This window comes from Triticum aestivum, chromosome 7D, assembly GCF_018294505.1.
Source record: "Triticum aestivum cultivar Chinese Spring chromosome 7D, IWGSC CS RefSeq v2.1, whole genome shotgun sequence".
In the NCBI taxonomy this organism is placed as follows: Eukaryota; Viridiplantae; Streptophyta; class Magnoliopsida; order Poales; family Poaceae; genus Triticum; species Triticum aestivum.
In genome coordinates this window covers 423,927,395-423,952,509 of record NC_057814.1, presented here as the reverse complement: position 1 = coordinate 423,952,509, position 25,115 = coordinate 423,927,395, and the positions used below count along the sequence as shown (strand labels likewise).

The 25,115-nt window shown below is 42.4% G+C and overlaps 1 protein-coding gene and 1 long non-coding RNA gene across 2 annotated transcripts; both read left to right on the top strand.

Annotated features, from left to right (window-relative positions):
- Positions 1-15,255: 15,255 nt before the first annotated feature.
- LOC123166434 (uncharacterized) lies at positions 15,256-19,315 on the top strand. The gene is made up of 2 exons (XR_006483516.1): positions 15,256-15,835; positions 18,928-19,315. It is a non-coding gene; the product is annotated as an uncharacterized lncRNA (long non-coding RNA).
- Positions 19,316-21,099: 1,784 nt separating this feature from the next.
- On the top strand, positions 21,100-23,389 carry LOC123169853 (uncharacterized). The gene is made up of 2 exons (XM_044587720.1): positions 21,100-21,499; positions 23,038-23,389. The coding sequence occupies exons 1-2, from the start codon at positions 21,193-21,195 to the stop codon at positions 23,052-23,054; spliced, it is 324 nt and encodes a 107-aa protein (XP_044443655.1). The 5' UTR covers positions 21,100-21,192; the 3' UTR covers positions 23,055-23,389.
- The last annotated feature ends 1,726 nt before the right edge of the window (positions 23,390-25,115 follow it).

Here is a 25,115-nt window from a genome sequence, read left to right as displayed (position 1 = left end):
GGTTCAACCTTGGGATTCTTCACTAGAGCAGCAAACGATTTGTTGTTTCATGAAGTATCCTTTTTGCCCTTGCCCTTCTAGAAACTAGTGGTTTTACTAACCATCAACAGTTGATGCTCCTTCTTGATTTCTACTTTCGCGGTGTCAAACATCGCGAATAGCTCAAGGATCATCATAACTATCCCTGATATGTTATAGTTCATCACGAAGCTCTAGTAGCTTGGTGGCAGTGACTATGGAGAACTATCACTATCTCATCTGGGAGATTAACTCCCACTCGATTCAAGCGATTGTGGTACTCAGACAATCTGAGCACATGCTCAACGATTGAGCTTTTCTCCCTTAGTCTGCAGGCTTAAGAAACTTGTCAGAGGTCTCATACCTCTTGACGTGGGCACTAGTCTGAAATCCCGATTTCAGTCTTCGGAACATCTCATATGTTCTGCGACGTTTCAAAAACGTCTTTGGTGCCACAATTCTAAACCGTTAGCATTACGCACTGAACTATCACGTAGTTACCAAAATGTGTATGTCAGATGTTCCGCAACATCTACAGACGACGCTGAGGTTCAGCACACCGAGCGGTGCATTAAGGACATAAGCCTTCTGTGCAGCAATGAGGACAATCCTCAGTTTACAAACCCAGTCCGCATAATTGCTACTACCAACTTTCAACTAAATTTTTTTCTAGGAACATATCTTAAACAGTAGAACTAAAGCGTATGACATAATTTGCAAAGACCTTTTGAGTATGTTCATGATAATGAAGTTCATCTGATTATTGAACTCCCACTCAGATAGACATCCCCCTAGTCATCTAAGTGATACATGATCCGAGTCAAACTAGGCCGTGTCCGATCATCACGTGAGACGGACTAGTCATCATCGGTGAACATCTCCATGTTGATCGTATCTACTATACGACTCATGTTCGACCTTTCGGTCTCTTGTGTTCCGAGGCCATGTTTGTACATGCTAGGCTCGTCAAGTCAACCTAAGTGTTTCGCATGTGTTCCGAGGCCATGTCTGTACATGCTAGGCTCGTCAACACCCGTTGTATTCGAACGTTAGAATCTATCACACCCGATCATCACGTGGTGCTTCGAAACAACGAACCTTCGCAACGGTGCACAGTTAGGGGGAACACGTCTCTTGAAATTTTTAGTGAGGGATCATCTTATTTATGCTACCGTCGTTCTAAGCAAATAAGGTGCATAACATGATAAACATCACATGCAATCAAATAGTGACATGATATGGCCAATATCATTTTGCTCCTTTGATCTCCATCTTCGGGGCACCATGATCATCTTTGTCACCGGCATGACACCATGATCTCCATCATCATGATCTCCATCATTGTGTCTTCATGAAGTTGTCACGCCAACGATTACTTCTACTTCTATGGCTAACGCGCTTAGCAATAAAGTAAAGTAATTTACATGGCGTTATTCAATGACACGCAGGTCATACAAAAAATAAAGACAACTCCTATGGCTCCTGCCGGTTGTCATACTCATCGACATGCAAGTCGTGATTCCTATTACAAGAATATGATCAATCTCATACATCACATATATCATTCATCACATCTTCTGGCCATATCACATCACATAGCACATGCTGCAAAAACAAGTTAGACGTCCTCTAATTGTTGTTGCAAGTTTTACGTGGCTGCTATGGGATTCTAGCAAGAACGTTTCTTACCTACGCAAAAGCCACAACGTGATATGCCAATTTCTATTTACCCTTCATAAGGACCCTTTTCATCGAATCCGATCCGACTAAAGTGGGAGAGACAGACACCCGCTAGCCACCATATGCAACTAGTGCATGTCAGTCGGTGGAACCTGTCTCACGTAAGCGTACGTGTAAGGTCGGTCCGGGCCGCTTCATCTATGGAGTAATCTAGCAACGAGGGGAAGGGGAGTGCATCTACATACCATTGTAGATCGCGATGCGGAAGCGTTGCAAGAACGCGGATGAGGGAGTCGTACTTGTAGCGATTCAGATCGCGGTTGATTCCGATCTAAGCACCGAAGAACGGTGCCTCCGCGTTCAACACACGTGCAGCCCGGTGACGTCTCCCACGCCTTGATCCAGCAAGGAGAGAGGGAGAGGTTGGGGAAGACTCCATCCAGCAGCAGCACGACGGCGTGGTGGTGATGGAGGAGCGTGGCAATCCCGCAGGGCTTCGCCAAGCACCGCGGGAGAGGAGGAGGAGGGAGAGGGGTAGGGCTGCACCGAAAGAGAGACATTCTCATGTGTATGGCAGCCCCAAACCTCAACTATATATAGGGGGGGAGGGGGCTGCGCCCCCTCTAGGGTTTCCACCTCAAGGGCTGGCGGCCAGCCCTAGATCCCATCTAGGGGGGCGGCCAAGGGGAGGAGAGGGGGGCGCCACTAGGGTGGGCCTTAAGGCCCATCTGGACCTAGGGTTTGCCCCCTCCCACTCTCCCATGCGCCTTGGACCTTGGTGGGGGGGCGTACCAGCCCACCTGGGGCTGGTCCCCTCCCACACTTGGCCCACGCAGCCTTCTGGGGCTGGTGGCCCCACTTGGTGGACCCCCGGGACCCTCCCGGTGGTCCCGGTACATTACCGATATCACCCGAAACTTTTCCGGTGACCAAAACAGGACTTCCCATATATAAATCTTTACCTCCGGACCATTTCGGAACTCCTCGTGACGTCCGGGATCTCATCTGGGACTCCGAACAACATTCGGTAACCACGTACATACTTTCCCTATAACCCTAGCGTCATCGAACCTTAAGTGTGTAGACCCTACGGGTTCGGGAACCATGCAGACATGACCGAGACGTTCTCCGGTCAATAACCAATAGCGGGATCTGGATACCCATGTTGGCTCCCACATGTTCCACGATGATCTCATCGGATGAAACATGATGTCGGGGATTCAATCAATCCCGTATTCAATTCCCTTTGTCTATCAGTATGTTACTTACCCGAGATTCGATCGTCGGTATCCCGATACCTTGTTCAATCTCGTTACCGGCAAGTCTCTTTACTTGTTCCGTAACTCACATCATCCCGTGATCAACTCCTTGGTCACATTGTGCACATTATGATGATGTCCTACCGAGTGGGCCCAGAGATACCTCTCCGTTTACACGGAGTGACAAATCCCAGTCTCGATTCGTGCCAATCCAACAGACACTTTCGGAGATACCTGTAGTGCACCTTTATAGCCACCCAGTTACGTTGTGACGTTTGGTACACCCAAAGCATTCCTACGGTATCCGGGAGTTGCACAATCTCATGGTCTAAGGAAATGATACTTGACATTAGAAAAGCTCTGAGCAAATGAACTACACGATCTTGTGCTAGGCTTAGGATTGGGTCTTGTCCATCACATCATTCTCCTAATGATGTGATCCCATTATCAACGACATCCAATGTCCATGGTTAGGAAACTGTAACCATCTATTGATCAACGAGCTAGTCAACTAGAGGCTTACTAGGGACATGGTGTTGTCTATGTATCCACACATGTATCTGAGTTTCCTATCAATACAATTCTAGCATGGATAATAAACGATTATCATGAACAAGGAAATATAATAATAACCAATTTATTATTGCCTCTAGGGCATATTTCCAACAGTATAGTGGCAGGATGACTTGTGGGCCTACTAAGTTGACGGGGACGGAGGGCTTTGTCAACTTAGTCAATATGCACAATTCGAGCTCCAGTGACCGTACGATGTCCACCCAACGGCCGTAGTGCTTCTTCAACCTCTGGTCTTCTTGCTCCAGCCGCCCAAACCAGCGCCGGACGTGCCTCGTGCTACTGCCTCCCGTGGCCGGCTGCGATGCGGCGGAGGCCTCACCGCCCCCTACTACTCCCACCGCTAGCCAAGCCATCCCTCTACTCACCCACACCCCCTGTTATTCTGCGGCGACGGCAGCCTCACACCGCAGTGAACCGTCATACTCCTCTACGCGTGGGCATCCACTGTCGCGTCTTCCCCGGCTCCGCGTCGTCCCCTTCCTAGGCCTCGCCGTCGTCCACCGTCCTGGTGCTCTCAGCGCGGCGTGGTCAACATGGTCAAGGAACGGCTTCCATCGGATGTGGACTGTACGTGGAGAGGCTGACAGCTGGGTCCACGGCCGCAGCAAGGAAGTGCCTCCTTATTACGCGCAAAATAATTATTCCTCCACCTGACAGCGGGGACCCACCGGACGGGCCACCGTATTTCGTGAAGAAAACATTTTCTCCTGACTGCTGGGACCCACCAGCTACATCTTCGCATGCAAGGAAGTGCGTCCGGGCAAAAAAAAGATTCACCCCTGGCTGTTGGGACCCACCAGCTACATCTTCGCAGACAAGGAGTGCCTGACAGTCGGGACCCACCTGGTCGAAGCGTACGTAGCGTTGTCATTCTGGTCGCGAACGTGTACGTACATACTGGTCGATGTAGAGGCGCGCACGTGTCGTAGTAGAGGCGTGCATGTAGCATGTACACGTACGTACAGCGGCCAGTGTGCAAGAAAGAAAATATGGCCACGTACGTACATACGGGCAGGGTCTCGAACATCTACTCGCGCATACGTACGGCCAGGGCTCGTGTACATGGCTGGGTCGGAACGGAGAAACTGTGTCGTCGTCGTGTTCATGGGGAGCCAACCGGCTGGGTCGGAACGGAATGCGTCGTCGTGTTCATCAGGAGGGCTTGGACGGAACAGCCGATGGAAACGAGGCCTAGCGTACCGCAGAATGGAGGAAACGGCCTTGTGTTCGACCGGCCACGTTCGAAATGGGATCCTGTTCATCGGGAGGGGTCTGGCGTACCGCAAAACGGAGGAAACGGACCTCCTACGGTCGAAACGGGGGTCATGTTGATCGGGAGGGGTGTGGCGTACCGCAAAATGGAGGAAACGGACTTCTGTTGGAGCGCTACGGTCGAAACGGGGGTCCTGTTCATCGGGAGGGGTGTGGCGTACCGCAAAACGGGGCTCCACGGGATACTGTTCATCTCCACCGTCGACCCCCTCCAGCCTCCACGGGCTACTGTTCATCCACCATCGACCTCCTCTAGCCTCCACCTGCGACTGTTCATCCACGGGCTCCTGTTCATCCAGCCTCCACCGCGCGCTACTCCACCGGCGACTGTTCAACCAGCCCTCTCCACGGGCTACTGTTCAACCACCCCTCCACGGGCTACTGTTCATCCAGCCCTCCACCGTCTACTGTTCATCCAGCCCTCCACGGGGTAGTCCTCTTCATCCAGCCCTCCACGGGGTCCTGTTCATCCAGGCCCAACCGGCTCAATCGATCGGGGTCCTGTTCATCTAGAGGCAACACCACGGGGTCCTATTCATCCACCCCCACCGGGAACTGTTCATCCAACCCCCCCCCCCCCAGCAACGCTCACTGTTCATCCAGAGGTAGCATCGATCGGCTTCAGTTAGCAGCAGTAGCGAAGGAATCACTCGATCGGGTTCAGTTAACAGCCATCGATCGATCGCTCGGGTTCAGTAACGCGTAGCCTGCAGTGCAATCGCTCGGGTTCAGTTAGAGCCCAATGCCTCGCTCGGGTTCAGTTAGAGCCCAACGCCTCGCACCCACGTGCGTGCGTGTACGAGAGAAACGTGCATCGCTCGGCCCCGACCACACCCACCGTAACTGGGATCACCCCGATATTTTCCTCGCCCTCGCTTCTACCACGGTTTTTTCCGTCATGGACGGCCCAAAGAATGTCATGCAGCTGCGTCTCCGTCCCGCCCAGGACGAAAAGCCCATTTTCTGTCATGATTTTTTGTCATAGAAGTAGGACCCCACCACATCTATGATGATACCGGGTTTTGTACAATTATCATCATAGAAGTGTCATAAGTATGACAGAAAAAAATTCTTTCGGCCCAAAATGTCACGGATGTGTCTTTTTTTTGTAGTGAGAGTTCTTGTACCTATTACTTTTGAGAGTTGTGCACTCTCTAGATGGATAGGTTTCGGCTTCGAGTGTTGAAGAGTTGTTGTCTTCACCAAGCCAGATCTTCGGCAACCAAGAGTGATTGTGGTTCGCGAAGGTCGACCGAAGGTTTGGAGATCGCCGACAAGGATCTACCACAAGTGAAATCAACCTGAGTCTGATCAGCTCTGCGTTGAAGGAGAATAGGGTGAAGAGAGTTTATCTTCCGTGTTAAGTCACAGCCCCTCCAACCAGACGTAGCCCTTTGGCAGAAGGGTGAACTGGTCTACCAAATCATTTGTCGCCATTGAGCACCACTAGTTCTATTCTTTCTCACTGCTAGACCTTCTGTAGTCCTTGTGTATGCTCCTTGATGATAAATATCTGATATGTTAGTCTGCTCTGCTTTTCTTTCAACTTCTTTCTCTCAACAGTTATTGACATTCATCAGATGTATCATTGATCTTCGCAATTATCCTTCATTACTCGGTATCTATTCCTCGCAATGATCTTTGTTCTGTTGGCATGTTGTATAACTATTGTCATCATTAAGCATGTCGTAGTCTATGCTTGAGTTATTATTGCATCGTACCTTGACGATTTTGTTCCTCAGTAGCAAGCTTGTGTGCACCCTATTCTACTGTTCTTTAACTCTGTTGCTGTGTTTGGGTTCAGTTCAAAACATTCGCAAGAAATTTTGAATCTCCCATTCACCCCCCCTCTGGTCGATATACTCTCGGTCCTAACACCCTTCCTACTTAGAATGAAGCCATATAAATTTGAATTAGCATATGCTAGGATTTTGTCCACACTCGAATTTCTTTTTAGTAACCCTGTAAGCGCAACTCAAATCATCTTTGTCATCTCTCACTTTCAAGCCATCTCTCCCATGTCCTGTATCCCAACACACTTTTTCCTCGGCCACTCCTTACAGTCTACTCTGTTGTGCTACGGTAGCTCTACTACTTCCGAAGCAGAACTTATCATGTGTCACGTTGCACATCGGCTGCTGACCAATGTGTTTTGTCGCTTATCGGAACACCCTCTCGCCACTATAAAAGCATGTTCCACTTTTTTCTGAACCATAAACGAGAGTTGCACGTATTTCATGACCTATAAGAGAATACAACGCCGGAGACAGCACAACCGATACAACACCTAAGATGGTATGACCTAAACAATTCCATCACCTTAGATCACCGAAGATGGCCCGAACAAAACATCACCAAAAACATAGAACAAACTAAGGCACTAAAGATAATTGCCTATGACCAAGAACTTGAAAAACACCCTAGTTGCCCAAACTGAACATGAAAGGTAAACCAATGCATGTGGTCTCAACATTCCACAGCAGGGCTAGAAACAATCAGGATGACCAAACATAATGGGTGCGAGCACCGCTGCGACAACATCAACCACCAAAACCATGTGCACTAGAACATGTATGAGCAAGGTGTCGGGGCCAAGTGACGATGACCATAGACGACGCCACGCATCAATCAAATCGCACAGCCAAGCAGTCCACATCACAACCTGCCAGAGGGGGAATATTCAAAAGAAAGGGATCAACCGAGGGACATGGAGGCAGACAACATGCACCAAGGAGAGCAACATGTCCCGAACAACTTAGACGACTATCATCCACGATAGAGAACATAATGTCAGATCTGATGGTGGCACGTGCAGATCTGGCGGAGAAACAACCATGAGTGGAGCGGGATGCTAGATCCCATGATGGGTCACCTAGATTTGGCCAGAGACGACCAAGGGGGGAGGATTGGTGGAGCATTTGGATGTACAACGACGGGGCCTAGCAGCAGACGGAGGACAACCACGGGGATGCCAGATCACTAGATTCATCACAGGGATCCCAGAACCATCAAATGATGACCAAGAGGATGAGGAGGATTGGGACAAGGTGACGACTGGCCCAAACTAGCACACCACTGACAAGAGGAGAGCATCATCATGGAGGTTACGGCCGACGACCGAAGGAATGTCCGAGGCCGACATCCAACCAAATTCTGCCAAGAATGGAGCCGAGAGGGTTGCCTCGGCACCGCCATCCTTGGTGGGGCTAATTTTCGTGTTTTGACCATTTTGCAAAAGTTTAGCCGGATCTGACCCTGGTTTGTAAAAAATTCGGGATCTGACCCTTTTTCTACCGCCATTGATTTTGGCGGTAGGGTTACACAACCTACCGCTAGGGGCTCTGGCGGTAGGAGTTACCGGCACCGTCACGTCCGTTTGATGTGAAGAAGACCCTACCGCCATGGTCTCTTGTAGTAGGTAGTTATGCCCTACCGCCATAGTACTCGGCGGTAGGGTCTGCATGCCCAGAAGTGCGCTAGTCTAAACATATTACTCGGCTGCATGCAATCTGCTGTTGCCAGTAGCTAGCTAGCTCGGCTGCATGTTGATGCGTAGGTAGCTAGCTCGTCTGCATGCTACTAGCTAGGCTGCATGTTGATTCATAGGTAGCTAGCTCTAGGACTACATGTTGATGCGTAGCTAGCTAGCTCTAGAGCTCGTCTGCATGCTATGCTATGGAGAGGCAAGACACACATGTGCAGCAGCGTAGTGCAGCAGCGCATGCAGGTATACAGAGCGGTACTGTGATGCGGTGCAGAGACCCTACCGCCAAAGACCACGGCGGTAGGTTATAATAGGCTACCGCTAAAATCCTTGGCGGTAGGGTATTTTCCATATCAAACGGCTGTGACGGTGCAGTTAAATCCTACCGCCAAGGCTCCTGGCGGTAGGCAGTTATACCCTGCCGCCGAGGACTATCGCGGTAGCAAAAAGGGTCAGATTCTGAATTTTTTTGTAACCGAGGTAAGATCCGGCTAAACTTTCACAAAAGGGTCAAAACACGAAAATTGTCCCCTTGGTGGCCATGCAAGCTTGGCTGGAGGCAACCTCGGGTGATGGGAGGGCTGGAGGTGGGGGAGGTTGTGGCGGTCGGGTATAGGCTGGAGGTGGGGAGGTTGTGGTGGCTTGTCCACTTTACCACAACAATTGTTGTGCACACCACACTCCAAGGTTAACCATGTATATCTCTTGCCAAGTTCAGTAGAAAGAAAATATATTCCCAGTGAAGGACTAGAGTACACGTATCTCTTGCCCGAGTGAAGCACCGATTTGACATCGGTGTTCCCTCAAATCTAGTGAAATGTCGATTTGATCGTCGTCGACGATTTGCAGAGGCCGACCAACATAGGCATGGAAGTCATCGCCATCGTTATTCCAGTTAATGTTTTTGAACATTTCATCGTTTCGGTTTTCAGTCCGCCATGGAGCAAGAATCCTCCTATTTGCATTGCTCTACATGTGATTTAAGCCTAGGCCCAATAAATGTCTTTTATTGTTCATTCTAACCAACAACAAAGTATGATTCCCTAAAGTACAAAGTAAGAACAATGAACACGCACCCCAAATGTTATATACAGCTTGTTGGATATAGTCTGAGGAATCACCTACACACATGTGTCTTCGCATGAATCGGGCTCGGTAGCAGGTGGCTGGGGTTGTATTTTTTTGTTCCCTATTTTGGTGGGATTTTATCGGGAGCAACTAACTTAGGGATACCCCTTGCAGGAGCCCTTCAAGGGTCATTTTTCGTCGGTTGAGAGCACGCCACTTCGCGCGCTCTCAGCCGCCGTCACATGTCGCGTGCTAGCTGCTTCATCGGGATTTTTTTCTATTTCCTTGTATGCATTTTTGGGTCTAAGATGATTTATCCCTGGGTTTTTTTTGTCTTGTCGATTTTTCCCCGGTGTTCCCTAGGTTTTGGATTAAAAAATTACGCGAAAAACGATTTTCTTGCTTTCGCGATAGGCACAGATTTGCTTGTCATGGAGGCACAAGTTTGCTTCCATGAGAGGCAAAGATATGCCTCTTGGGAAGGAAAAAATGTGTTTTGTTCGCGAGGGCACAAATTTGCTTGTCGTGGAGGCACAGGCTTGCTTCTGCAAGAGGCACATAGTTACTTCTCGTGGCGGCACAAGTTTCTTCCGCGAGAAAACATGTTTTTTCTTCCGCAAGAGAGATAATTGTGCCTCACGGAAAAACAACACGGCCTTTTTTTTCCACGAGAGGCATAGATTTCCTTTTCATGGAGACACAGTTTGCTTCCGCGACAGATACAACTGTGTCTATCGGAAAGGGAAAAGTGCGGAAAAAATCATGCTTTTGGCTCGTTTTTTTCTTCTAGTTTTTTTTTGGAAAAAAGTTCATCGAGACCTATTAACATGGGATCTAGTTTTGAAGATCTCGACGCGCTAAATTCAACACCGACGACGGTTCATGATTTGGACTCGCGGTTTAAGAGATAAAAGGTTTTGAATAACTAATCCACATGCAGTGCCTCTTAATTAGTAATTTTGGATTTTTTTTTCTCGTCTAAGCATTTCATGTGATATGGTGTAGGGCCTTGTCAGGAAGGAAGAAGGCATTTTGCAAGTTTTCAGTGTTTTATTTTGGTTTTTTTGTTTGTTATTTCACGGTTACTTCTTATTTTTTATTTCATCTTCCTATTCTCTTTCCCTTTTCTCCTTTTATTTTCCGTGTTACCATTTTTTTAAATATTTTACTAGCACAAATGCCCGTGCGTTGCAACGGGGGAGATCGATTTGAAAAAAAGCTAGTTTCGCCATTCACCAAAACGCCCATCAGGGCGGTATATGCGTCCTGCATGTATGCTTTTATCATGTCATCATTTCCTTTAGTTAGAGCCATGCATGTCCTTCCTCTCATTTAATTTAATTAGATCCAATCAGGCCATGCCAAGCCCACAAATCCTTCTAATTAGAGCCAATACAGCATGCTTGCGCCGTGCATGTCCCCTCCTTTATGGAGTTTTCTCTTCTTTTGGCATGCTGTTTCCTCTCTTTCTTTGTTTTGGAGGTGACTTGCTGATATTTAAGACAACATGCAAATCCATATAATTTGGTGGGATTTGATATTAAAAAATCAAGATGGGACTATTAGATGGGGAACCCTTTAGTATAGCAGAAAAGTATGCTAGGTCGGTTGGCATTGGCCTTCTGTGTGGCCGGTGAGATCCTGAGTTCGAACCTTCAAGTGGACATATTTTATTTTCTCCTCCCAAAACGCCAAAAAACTGCAGATTAGTCTCAGGTCGGCCCGTGCGATGGATGGACGAAAAATATGGTAATCTAGGCGGCGGCCCAAGTAGAGGAACGCAGGCCTGCCCAATACGAACCTTTTTGACTCTACGAATTAGTACCACCTCGTGTATTTCACGTAACGTAGAATCATATGCGGGACGAAACTAAAAATATCACCTTGCTTTATTAGTAGGTATAGATATAGATAAATATAGAATTAGGTTGCATGTTTAGATAAATAAGATAGTGGGGGTGAGTCTCTTAGGTATATAGGATACGTGAACACTATTTAAACTGGAGGAAGATTTTTTGAAAGGTGTAATTTTTAGAAATTATAATTATTTTTAATCAATAGGCTATACTTTTTAACTGAATACTCTAAAAATAATATGAACACCTAAAAAACATGCACATTTTAGAAAGGTCTGAAGAATTTATAAAATCTACATGTATGTTTTTATATTAGGGGGACACTTTTAAAAATTATAAGAACATTTTGAAATACAAGAACATTTCTAAATAAAATTACTCTCTCCATTCATAAATATAAAATGTTTTGGATAACTCAATATGGACTATGTACAGACGGAAATGAGTGAGCAGACACACTAAAACGTGTCTATATATATCTGAGCTGTAAAAGTTAGAACATCTTATATTTGTGAATGAATGGAGTACATGAACATTTCATAATTATTTTAATATTTATATAAATAAGTGAATAAATTGAGAAAAATATCAACATTTTTCTTATCATTAAACACATTATATAAATAAGGGAATATTTTTTTTGAGACAAAGGGGAATAAAAACCTACTCCTAGAAAAAATGAAAAAATCTTTGTGATCAACATGTGTATCTCGTGCACATTCCCCCAAACAAAACTTTTGAACATCGGCATTCATAGATAGGCTGGCCCAACTTCCGTACTGGTGGGTGGCACCAATTTATTTCACTCCTTCTAAAAAAAACTTTGCTTCCACAAGAAGCATCGATTTCTGGCGGAAGCAAATCTTTGCCACCATGAAAAGCAAAGGTGTGCTTCTAATAGAAACACAAACAAATTTCCTTTTCAAGAAGCACAATTGTGTTTCTGGCGAAAGCAAATATGTGTGTCTTGTATAAGTACCAAAAAAGATCGCGCGAAAAAAACCATGATTTTTCCTCCAAAACTTAAGGAAAACCCGGTGAAAATCAAAAGGCCACCCCCTTAAAAAATAATCTAAAACCCAAACTCGTAAAAAAAATTAAATTAAATTTAGAGGGAGGATCTTTTTTTAGAGACAATTAGAGGGAGGATCTAGCACGCAACATGTGGCGCCTGCTGGAGGCACCTTTCGGCATGCTCTAAGGGAAACAAAGGTGACCCCCGAAGGTCAACAGCAAAGGGTAACCTCCAGTTAGTTGCTCTCCAAAAAGCGTAGTGTAGTTGTGCACCAGATCCTATTACGGACGGAGCATGCGCTCACGTCAGGCCATTGCTATAAACGGGCCAGCCTAGGTAACTTCCATGTTAGTTCATTCTTTCCCCTGTTTTTCCTCGGTTCTTTACCTCAAATTTTTTAAATGCACGTATTCTAGATTTAATAAATATTTCGAAAAAAATCATTAAGTAGAATAATATTATCATAAATTAAAAAATTGTTAGCTTAACTCATACAAAATGTTTATATCGTACAAAAACAATGTTTGTGACAATTTAAAATGTCCATGCTTTTCAATATAATTTATGTGACATTATAAAAAATATTAAACATGTACTTAAAATGTTAAAATTGTAAAAAATCTGTTGATTTATAAAAAATCTAATTTTTTTATCATAATGTAGGCTTCAAAAACATGTGACAGAAATGTTAATCATGTATTTAAAAATGTTAAAAATGTATAAAAGAATTCCCTATGTATAAAAAAAATCTTCACACATTTAAATAAAAAATGTATGTGAGATAAAAAAAAGTTAACCAAGTATTTGGAAAATGTTAAACGTGCTTTTAATAATGTTCTGGATTTGTACCAAAAAATGTAAAAATGTGTATGAAAAACTAAACTTCAAAAACGTATATGAAAAAGATTAATGTTAATCATGTCTTTAATAAATGTTAACTTGTATGTTTTTTCCTTGTGTGTATTAAAATGTACATGAGAAAAGTAGATATTAAAACATATATTTTACTAAATGTTAATCATGTACTTGAAAAATGTAAATATGTATAAAAAAAGTTTCTGATATGTGAAAAAATATACAATGTCTATAAAAGCATGTGTGAAAACAAAGGAAAAACAGAATAAAAAACTAAAAAAATGAAACAAAGAAAACCAATGACAGTCAGAGAAAACCATAAAGGGAAGCAAATAAAATAAAACCAAAAACAGAAAAGAAATAGAAACTGGCAAATAAGAAAAACCAAATAAAAAAGAAACCAAAAAAACCAAAAAAAAGGCAACACAAAAAGTGAAAACCGGACCCAAATAGTGAAAAGCTGAACAAGAAAACCCACAGATAAAAAAACACTGGTTCTAAAAAAAAGATAAAAAAACACTGCACAAAGTAGCTACAGTGCTGGGCTGGCCCGGTCGCGCCGCAGTTGAGGCGCGGCAACATCCCACCTCCTTCATGATCCAAAATGGCATACCGGAAGGCTCGGCCATGCACATCCGAATTGAGTCCGCCCAGTAACGCTTTGTTGATGTGTTTACTTAGTTTTTTTATTCTAGTGGTTAAAATACATGAATATTTCTTTAGAGACAACCGAATACCTTTCTTTTAACATGTGAGCATTCATTTTCAAAGAATAAACATATATTCCATGTATATGAATATTCATTTTCATATACAATATATTGAACAAATATTGCAAATACACTAATTTAAAATGTCACAAGATTACAATATGTTAAATATTCGGATTATTATTGTTAATGTATGAGATTCATTAAAAATATTAATAAATTCGAAATATTAACTTCAAATTATTTTAATATCAATTTTTTTGGTAAGATCTTTAGGGTTGGCGAGGCCAACAGGATCTCAAGGTGTGCATAGTGGTATTGTATTCCTACTCAATCCTCACCGTATTCATAGTGAAGTAATTAAGTTTGTTTCCCTAGATGTCTTTAGTCAAACTAGTAAAGTGGCCCGCTCGATGTGCGGGCTAGAATAGTATAAAGTTTAATAATGAGAACATATTATTTGATTTTCCTATACAAAAATTGAAACCGAATGTGATGGCATTTACAAATATAATATTTCATGAATACCGTCTTCCAATGTTGGACCAAGATTAATCTTTTTTCTAATCAACACTGATAAAGTATCTTTTGGTACGTCTTTTGACTATTGACTTTCTTATAAAGATATGAGAGATTTTAATTTGTGGAAATGACTTTCCTTTAGTAGCCCAAAATGTTGAACTAATATGTACATGGCATTTTGTGTGCCCCTTAAAAATAAAATAAAACTATAGAAAGATGACCATAATAGTTTGAAACATTTAGGCCCCCCTTGAAAATAAAAGAAGTACTCCTTTTGGTCTTCAAAAAGGTGACCATTTTTTTTGTGAAGTCATGGGAGCACGAACATTGGTGCAGTACTTGATGTTAGCTTATTGGGCCATCTAGTTATTAATATGAATAGTTTCTTTGGTATTTACTTTGGATTGTTGGCAATTTAGTTATGTGTTTCTTATTAACTTTCTAAAAAAATTAAGTAAGTGCTTGAATTTTATAAGTTTTATCGGGATAATACATTTTTTGTTTTATCGAAAGAAAATTGGAATCAAATGTGATCACATTCACAAGTATGAGTCTTTTACAATCATAACTTTCATACTGTGCAATTTATGTTTTTATCATTTCCTCTATGTTTATTTGCTAATGCTTTGTAAGATTTGCTATATTAACCTATTATAGTTGTAGATGTGTGTGCCTATAATATTTGTCAGTTATGTTTGAACATCTTAGTGAACTTTTTTTCTTCTGAATTTGGTATATATGAAGTAAAAGGGAATATATATATACAATATATTCATAAAAATGGTTTGTGGTAGTTTTTTCTTTCTTTCATGGACACTGAATGAGTTAAGTTATAACACGTACTACTACTATTTGTCAAAAAAAGTTATAACACGTACTACTATACCGGAATCAGGACCGGCGTTAGACTCATCTGTTCAACTACTCCATGCCCATTATCTTACAAAGTTTGCTCTAATCATGCCCATTATCCACACTATTAGTATCACGTATTGTGGCTTCAGGGGTCCCACCAACATGGACCTTCACTTTCTCCTTTCTCGAGTCTTCTTTGTCTTCTCGGAGCTACCAGCCATGGAAAAGGCTGAGTCAGCTTGGATCCACCAGACCTCTGACCACCACATCTGAGGATCACCCCCAACCTCCCCCTCGGTTTCCAACTTCCTGGTCTTTACCTGTGGGCACCTCGTGGCTGGGACGACGCTTGGTTTGGATCCCCGTGTGCCTCGTCGATCTCCCGGGCCGGTCAATGGGAGCAGGGCCCTAATAGCAGCTGCGTGATGGAGGATGCGAGCTCGTCGAACTCGCGGTACCTTTCCAGTTTGCGTCCATGGGGGCGATGAAGTAGTGGATCTCGTTCCCCTTAGCTCCTGCGCGATTTTGTGAATCTTGGGGGTGTTGTCCGTCCCCAAGCGCCGAGCCAGAGGCGTCAATGCTGTCCCCAAGCGAGGCACCCGACGCATCGTCTTCATCCTCAACAGCCGCAGCCCGGCTTCGGCATTGCATTCTTCCACCTGCAGGTCCCCCCGCCCCCATCTCTCTTCTCCCTTTTTTTGGTCTTTGTACGATTGAACCAATATACTTTAAGGTACTGCTTGCTAGTTGCTAGTGACAAATGTATACTGGTTGTTATTGATTTTCATCCAGATTGACTTCTTGTCCATCTACAAAATGGCGATAGTAAGTTCGGGACGCCTAACACAGTTTAAGGCAAAATGTTATTTAGTTTATGTCCTTTCCACTTTTTTCCGGGCTTGTGACTGAAATGGGCAATGTTCTGCCCCCCTACGCCCATTAATATTCACAAAATTAAGGAAGTAATTCGTGTATTTGTGATTTTAATAACTGAATAGTAAAATTAGGTCTGATTGCAATATAATATATAACCATTGGATGTACTATAGAACAGGCTTGAAATATCAGATTATATAGAGTGTCGATGTTTGGTATTATTGAACTATTTTTCATCAAATGTTGATGCATGTTTCCAATGCTTATGCGGAGTAGTACACCATATCCATGTACTTATGGTTATATAAAAGGCTTTTAAAATCCATCTAGTTCACGGCGAAGAAGATGGCCTCTGCCCGGCGAATGTTCAAGTCCACACGCATCTAGTTCATATGTATGGAAGTAGTGGCGCATGCTCTTTTCAATAAATCTTTTTTAATGCCTGACCAAATCATTTGTTTTGTATTGATCAGTGTATACATGCATTTGGCCTGAGTGCATAGACAACTCTTATGTAGTAAATTCCCAAAGAGATAATGGATGATGGTACCTTAGACTACAAAACTGATAATTTATAATTAGTTGAGTGAAATCAGTTTTGGCTCTCCATGTTTGATGTGTTGAAGCACAATATGTGTAAAGCACTGCCAAGATTTGCTATGTCGACCATTTAGTCCTGCGGTACAATGGAGATTCCAATAATCCCATAGTCCGTGGATGCTGCTAGTCAGTAGGTTAATAATGTGAACCCCTATTTAAAAAATTAGTTTTATCTGTCCTCATATTTGTAATCATTCATTGAATATGAATGGCAAAAGGTGAAAATGTGTGTTAGAGAGGCGCACATCTATCAAAAGGATCTGGTGAATTTCTGGAATGATTATGCGGGCCAGGCATGTTACGGATCTACATAACCAACTGAGTACACCTCCTTTTTTATTCTATTGTCGTTATAAACAAAAGCCTCCTTTATCAATTCCTTGTGATACTAAAGAAAATCTAAGTACATATTAGAACAGAAGATGTAATATCAATTGAATCTGCATAATTTTATATTAAGATGAGCACGACTAAACATTCATAGTCTTCAAAGTGGATTTGTCTGCATGCACACATAATTAGTTAAATCCATGTTCTCATGGACTCTAAAGTAAACACAATTGTATGCCAATGCAAATTACTACTCCCTCCATTCACAAATATAAGATATTTTGGATATTTCAATATGGACTACATACAGACAGAAATGAGTGAACAAACATACTAAAACGTGTCTATATACATCCAATTCACACAAAAATTGGAACATCTTATATTTGTGAACGAAGGGAGTACGAAGTATATAGAGTATCTAGAATATATTTGTATAAGTACAACCAAGGGGATTAAGTTTGTAGTTTAGCACTTGCTACTACCTTGTTCTAGTTTGTGTTCCTTCCAGGTGCTTTCCTAATCCTCTTGTCTTCTATTGATTCTTTTCTCCTAGTTTTACATGCCGTCTTTTTTCTTTTTTTCCTGTAGATTTTGAATCCTACTCGTTCACTAAAATTTGAATGTCAGTAACATAATTTCCGTGCTAGGCTAGCTTTAATAGAATTTAATTGTGTTCAGAGATGCATATGGGGCATTGTAGCACCAAGACGCTAGTGCATGTCCGTCCGAACATTTAAAAATATGAACTTTCTTTCTTAGATGAGAGTACCTCGTCATTGATAACATCAATGCTAAAATGGTCATGATTTTCGTCCTGTCCTGCCTGTAAAGTAAGATACTATGCCTTATACTTCCTCTGTTCGAAATTTCTTGTCACGGAAATGAATGAAAAATGGGTGTATCTAAAACTAAAATACGTCTAGATACATCCATTTCTTCGACAAATAATTTTGCACGGAGGGAGTAGTTTGGAATATAAAATAGGACATTTGTTTTTCTTAAATTAGAAATGTAAAGTTTTGACATGTGTAAAGTGCTCTTTCAGGTACTGTTTTAAATTTGTTGTCGGTAAGAATTTTAACATGTGTGAAGTTTCTTCATAGTCTTTATTTGAATCATCTTCTAATGTACATAGTGGTATTTCTTTACCGAGGGAGTAATTACATATGGACATACTTTCTTTTCGAATAGATTTGCCTGCAGTTTTGGAAATTCATAAAATAACGACAATTATTTAACACATGTAGAAGATGAGAAGTGAAATACCTGATCATTGAGAAGTTTGTTCTCTGTAACCTTTTTTGCTTCATTTGTGACTTCTGTTCCTTGGATTTCCAGTTTGCTTTGTAAAGAAAATACTTGCATTATACTTTTGGTAAACTATTTGAACTTGTTTTCCAATATGGATCCTGCTGGAGGTAGCTTGATTTCGTGTAGAAGATGGTACCTGCTAGAGGTGGTGTTGTCGCTAGACGGAACTAATGATGTAGGTTGTGTCATTGCTGGCTGGAGTTGATCAGACAATCCTCAATATTATGTACAATGTCCTACAAGCTCAATAGTGGTAAGTGGAAATAAAACTAAGTGGCTTGCCGAATTGAGCTTAAACTTGTTGGTTGGGCATATTTTGGCAACGCAAATATAAACTTATATATGTGCTATTAATTAGAACTATGGGATTCATGAAAAGGACGGGTGCATATGAACTTTTAGGTGTGCTACAGAGTATTATTATTAATTAAAGAACAGAACAGTTCTTGGAAAAAAAAGAGGCGTGCATGCAAAGAGCGGTAGTATAGGTTTTATCGATCTAATACCTGCCTTGGCTTGGGTTGTCGCTAACGCTGCATAGTGCAACAACAGTTCCAATGGAGATGGTGGATGTGCTAGAGCATCCCACTTCTTTTTTACTGATCCGTCAGGTCTAACACATGTGGCTGCTTGTCAGGTCCAACATCTGCATCGAGCAGCAGTGTGTCGGTTTGATGGGAGAAGTCGGTTTTCAGTCCCTCCTGGAGGCCATGCAGTTTATGGCGTATGTCTGCGTCCAGGCCGGTGCTTTGTGGACAGACCTTCAAAATTCAGGACATCTTAGAGGAGAAAGGTAGGGTTCTCTGGAGGAAGTTTGGGTGCCTCGGAGTAGCAGGAATTCCTGAGTATATCTTGAAGGAGGTCTTTCTTTCTGGTAAAGTATCTTTTGTTTATGTAGATGTCCATCTGTACTCTAATCTAGTAGTAATGAAATAATAGTTTCTTCTCGGATGCATGTTCTGCTTTCATGTAAGATGTAACATCAGATTGAATTGTAAAGGAAAGAAAACATGGCGCTTCATCAACTTCTATACGTTCTACTTGTATACGTTCTATATATAGGACTAATTAAAGTATTACCTCTGTTCCGAAATATATTTAGGAAAGGAGTAGTACAAAATAGCTATGGAGAAAAAAATAAGGACATGCATGCAAAGAGCAGTATAGCCTTGCGTTGGATAGCTTGGGAGAATCGATCGACCTGCCTCTACTTCAGTCGTCGCTAACGCATGCCCGCGGGATCCACCTGGGATGGTTTGGCTGATTCCTTCTGCATGGATGTGACGCCGTAGCGGGACAACGACGATCCCTACGGAGAACGCAGCTGGCGGCCGCCGACAGCGCTAGGTTATGACATTTTTTAATCTGATCTAAGATTTTTTGGCGATCTAATTGGAGCTCAGGCGTGATATTTACGCGGGTCTAGGTACAGGTACATGACAGGGGCAGCCGTGGAAAGCATTAATGAAATTTATTGGCTGAGATTTAATTAACGTTAATGATAAATTAGATTGAACGGCTAGATCTTTCTAATTATTATGGTAATTTTTAGCATATTTATCTAATTTCTGGTTAGCCCATATTTTACTTTTTATATATAAATAGATTTATATGTGATATTTTCTTATCATCTTCTAAAGTAGTTCTAGCTAAAGGAAACACTTTTCTACGTCTACAAGGTTCTAAAACAAACCTTTCAGTTGTATGTGCCTCATGATTCTCGTGATACTGTTGAAGATCGAGTTATATGAAGACAAGTTATGGTGTATTAAACATTTACGTGGAATCATTGCTTTTGGATTGATGGACGCGAGTCACATCATTTATAGCTTTAGCGAAGAGAGGGCCGAGATGATGTGCCTTTGGTCATGCTTGTTAGTAACAAATATTATATGATGATACCCCACCACATGGAAAACCAAAGTGCGGCTCTTTCTAGTGGTGCGATATCTTCTCTCTGATGAACATATACAAAGGAATCACCACATGCGTTCCCAGAGATGGGGACACCATTCTTATTTGGAAAGATATGTGGGACACTGACGGTTTGTGACAAGAAAATTATCGTCATCTCTTCTCGATTACAAAGGAAGAAGATCTATCTCTGGCCAAGTTTGTAAGCGGTTCGGACGCTGGACAAAATTTCCATCTGCCTCTGTTAATACAAGCCTGAGAGGAACTAGACCTAGTGACACAAAAGTTGAATCAAACTACTCTTGATCCTTTTGCAACTGTCGACTGGATATTGTGTTGGGGTGATGCAAAATTCACACCAAAGAAATTCTAAACCCCCGAAAACACATAACTGATATTTGGAACACACAATGCATGACGAAGCATAAGGTGTTTGCTTGGTTGATGTTCATGGACCGTGTGAATGCAAGTTATATCCTTTGTCGAAGACACTTTGATATAGGAGATGACCATTCATGTCTGTTATGCGCACATGGGACTCTCGAAACTTATACTCACTTGTTCTTCGGTTGTGGATTCAGCACTATTTGTTGGGGGCTTTAAACATACAATGGGACACTTCCCTAGACATTCAACAGATGATGCCAGAGTCAAGGAGATCTTAGCATCAACCACTGTTCAAAGAAGTTGTTATATTGGCTGCCTGGAATTTATCGAAGCAAAAAACACAGATGTTATGCTGGTTTGACAAAGAGGTGCCCATTGTGTACAGGTGGAAAAAGGGTTGGTTGCCGACCTAGAGATCATCAAGTCTCTATTATTAAAGGGGATCGAACGTCGTGATGGTTCGACCACCTCGTTCGATCCCCCCGCACCGGAAAAATCTCTATGAAAATCCCAGGTCTTCTCCCTCCCGCACGATTGAAAAAATCACGCAAAAAAAACAGAAAGAACAAGCGAATAGAAATCAGGAAACTACCATCCACGCATGCAGTCAGCCCCCACCCACGACTCCCACCGCATCTTGCGACCCGCCGCCGTCTTCCTGGTCGAACTAGGGTTGGGCGCCACTTCCGTCTTCCTGGTCGACGGCGTCCTTGTCTTCACCGGTGCGCCCATCCCCACCTTCCTATCTCTCCAAGGGAGCTCGAGTTCTTCCCTATCTCTCTTGGCGATCGCCGTCCTGGTTCGGTGGTGCCCCAGCGGCGCGTGTAGGACATGGGAGATGAGCAGGGCGTTCTCAAGTGGCAATGCCAGGCCAGCTTCAGGTCTTTGGCAGCGCCATGGTCAACAAGGTGGTCTTCTCATACTCATATGTCTATATGATTTTGCAGTTTATGCCATCAGCACCAACTTTCTTTCCTGCAGCGCCCACCACCACATGTTGCTTATGTGTGAGGAGTTGCAACGGCCATTTAAGAGTGTATACGAATACATTGATACATTGATCCAGTGCGAATGACCTATTCTTCAATAGCACATGTTTCTGTTGAGAGCATTTGTATAGCCTTCTTCAATCTAGCATCAAAGTAATGAAGTAACTTTTTGGTCATCTCGGTTCATGGGGCTTGGTTGAAAAGCTCACAGCAACATGTTGTGATTAAAGTCCTAAAGCCAAGAATTGAATATACTTTGGTCACCGGTCTGAATTTTATCTATCTTGCTTCACATGTTTTTGGCTTCGTTACCTCTACGATCCTGGCAATTGACCATTCTGCTAGCTGTTGCGATCTGACCGTCAGTTCAGTTGCTGACGCTAAGCTCAACGCACCACGCTGATTGGCTGCATATAGATGTGATTGAACCTGGGAGGAGTTCGGACCGTGGGAGACGGCGTCACCCCCAGCACATCGGTGTTCCAGTAAGCGATGGCTGCACTGGAGGAGAAGGGTAGCAGCGCCGCAGCGACTCACGGGAGCTTCAATCTAACAGTCCACTGGCAAAATTAAAAAGCTTTGTTACCTAAAATTAAAATGCACTTCTGAGTGAATAATAGAATAGTACACTTGTAAAATTAAAATGCTTTGTTTGGATACCAATTAGTAACAATACACCGGCAAAATGAAAATGAAAATGCTTTTCCGCATGTTTGCAAGCAGGAAAATAGTTCACACAGAGAGATTATTTCTGGCAATCCGCACTTAGTCAATCATTTTTCCTATGATGCATTGTATCTTTTTGGTTGCTGAATATGATACTCGCACCCCATCAAAAAATTATGGTTGTCAGTCGACTCGTCATAAAAAGTGTAGTGGATGTTGGAAACTTTACCTGGTCTTCCATTTCTAAATTTCCAGAAGACAATCCTAGAGATGTTAGTTTTATTTGAATTGTTGTTCATTTAGACATTCCTCTTGCTGCTGACCATAATACGATTAATTATATCACTCAATGAGAAGTGACTCATTTTCCATGGTTATTAGAAGGTAGAAATATGGGAGACGACATACACCTTCATTCTTTGAGTACTCAACGTATTTAGCTTGAGATCTGCAATTTATCCAAAAACCAAAAAGCAACTAGGAATATTGGTTAATGTAATATTGCTCTAATCAGGCTTGTTTATCATTAACCTCCACGCAAAAATGGATAGACATTTGGGCTAAAGTTTGTTGGAATTTGTTATGGGGATAGCGAAACAATCTTGGTGTGTGCTTAATTGTCAGGTTGGAGAAAATGGCTGCTGGTGTTGGGAGTTGTTGAGCTGATTAGGAGCATTCTTGATGTGTCTCATTTGGTCATTTCGAACTACTGCATAAGACTGTCCCATCAGTTTTTGATGTATGTAGGGTTGTTGTACTTCTAAAATTTCTTAAAGAATTTTGCATTGTAGAGAACAACTACTTCTGAGTTTTGGGGTGGCAGCAGCAAGACCGAGGTGCATGATCATGAAGATGGGCGACTGCGGGGAATGCATGCACATGGAAGGGTGGACATCGCCGTTACCCCCGCAGGGACGACTATGTCGACAACTGTTTGCACATTAACTAATTTATAGCATAGGCGAGAATGATATAATTTTTCTTTATCAGTAGTCATATTTTGTCAGATTAAGATCTACATGTAAACATTCCTGCACCTTGTATCATATAGAACTAGCCTAAAGGGATTATGCTTGATCTTCTAAGCTAGCTGGTATTAAAAAGACATTTCTCACCAAGCAAGGTAATTATAATAAGCATCAAGGTCAGCACGAGATATTTTTTTAGATGACCCAAATATGCTGAAATATAGTCAGAAGATCCTGATCTTACTAAACACAGTGTTCCTGGCTTATATATCATTTTTAATGTTCTACTCAAGTAGCAGGCAGTAGGTGACTTCGGTTTTCATCATGTTATTGACAAATCTTGGTTTATCTAATGTAAGAAGAGGGTCATAGTTTGTTCAACTATATATACAGCAAAAGTTGCCTGCCACCAGGATTGCCTCCCGTTGCTTGATGTATGTTGAGCATTTGTTTGTAACATAATCCAAGGTAGATATCTGATGAAGGGGAAATCGTGTGTACACTTTTGATGTACCAGTATATATGTGTTGTCTCAAACTGTAAAACATGATCAGTGATTATTTTGTTATTAAACAGTGCTGGAGATGACAAACCAAAGAGCACATGCCCCATTGATAGAGGTGAGTGGAGTTGAGGTATGTGGTGCACTTAGAGGGCGAAGTATAGAGGCTGAAAGTTCATTCAGGCATGAGCTGCTTTATAGCAAACTTATAGACCATGTTGTTTTACACTGAGGGGAGATACGTACTCTTTGATGCTCTGCTTTGTGGCGCCAGAGGGAGATATCGTGTTACTTGTGTCCTATTCTTGTATATCTAAGCTTAATAACAATTTATTACACTCTTTGTTAATTTTCTGTGACGTAACTTCTTGATGACACGTTTCTTGTGTGAAGGCCCATATGTTTTATCAAACAATTGGTTCTAATAAAAATAAAGCATTCATGTGCTATCTGTATTGACTTGACTGTGTACCACTCTATTTTGTGCATTGAATCTGGTAAGGCTCTCCTTGTTTTCTTCTTCTTTTGTTCTGGAAATGACATAATGGGTCCAAGCTATTGTCCGGAGAAGCTAAGACTAGGATAGGAAGTGAAAGTACAAATTTAAAGTTGTCACAACTAAACGAAAAAAGACATTCATATGGTACATTTTTTTCCTGAAAATTATCATTATTATGTGTCCTTGCGGTTACTGTGCTGTAGCCAAAGTTTGTTCATTCAGGTCTTACTTCTATGTTGCATAGATGGCTGGAGACACACATTTGTGCAATCTTTCCCATTCATCATATAGAAATGCATACACCTTTTATCTCTATTTCAGAAGCAACATTTTCTGATAAAATGTAGCCAAAATGCTTTCGCAAACAAATGTAAGTGCAATATTCAAATCCACTTGTGCTTTATCGCTTCAGGAATGATGCCTCCTTTAGTTTTTTTGAATTTTATTCTTTTAGGAATATTACATGCCTATGTTTTCGACACTTGTGATTTTCAACATCCATTATGTCTATACTATATGAGATGATGAAAAACTTGAAGGGACCGTGGCAACGCACGGGCAGTCAACTAGTATAGGATAAAACCTGAATACATAAACACACTTGAAGTTCTGATAAGCTCTCTAGACACCCATGAAAGCGGACCAACACCAGCAGGTATATCGCATTTCATTTACGAAATTATTATAGATATATACCGATGGCTACACAAGCATATTTCCAAATCTTGGTGTAGATCGGCAGCCCATGATCCGTGAACTTTCGCCCCTGCATGCCACAAAAAGCCTTCCGGGTTGGCATATGCATCTGTTGTCGTCTGGGCCACCATATATGTGGGTATATGCCCAAGATAACTGCTAGCAGATGTTTAAGAAAAAACGGTAATGTTACCTAGCTGACGT

Coding starts and splice junctions, on each gene's coding strand:
- LOC123169853 (XM_044587720.1), top strand. CDS start 21,193: ATGCAGTCAGCCCCCACCCACGACTCCCACCGCATCTTGCGACCCGCC.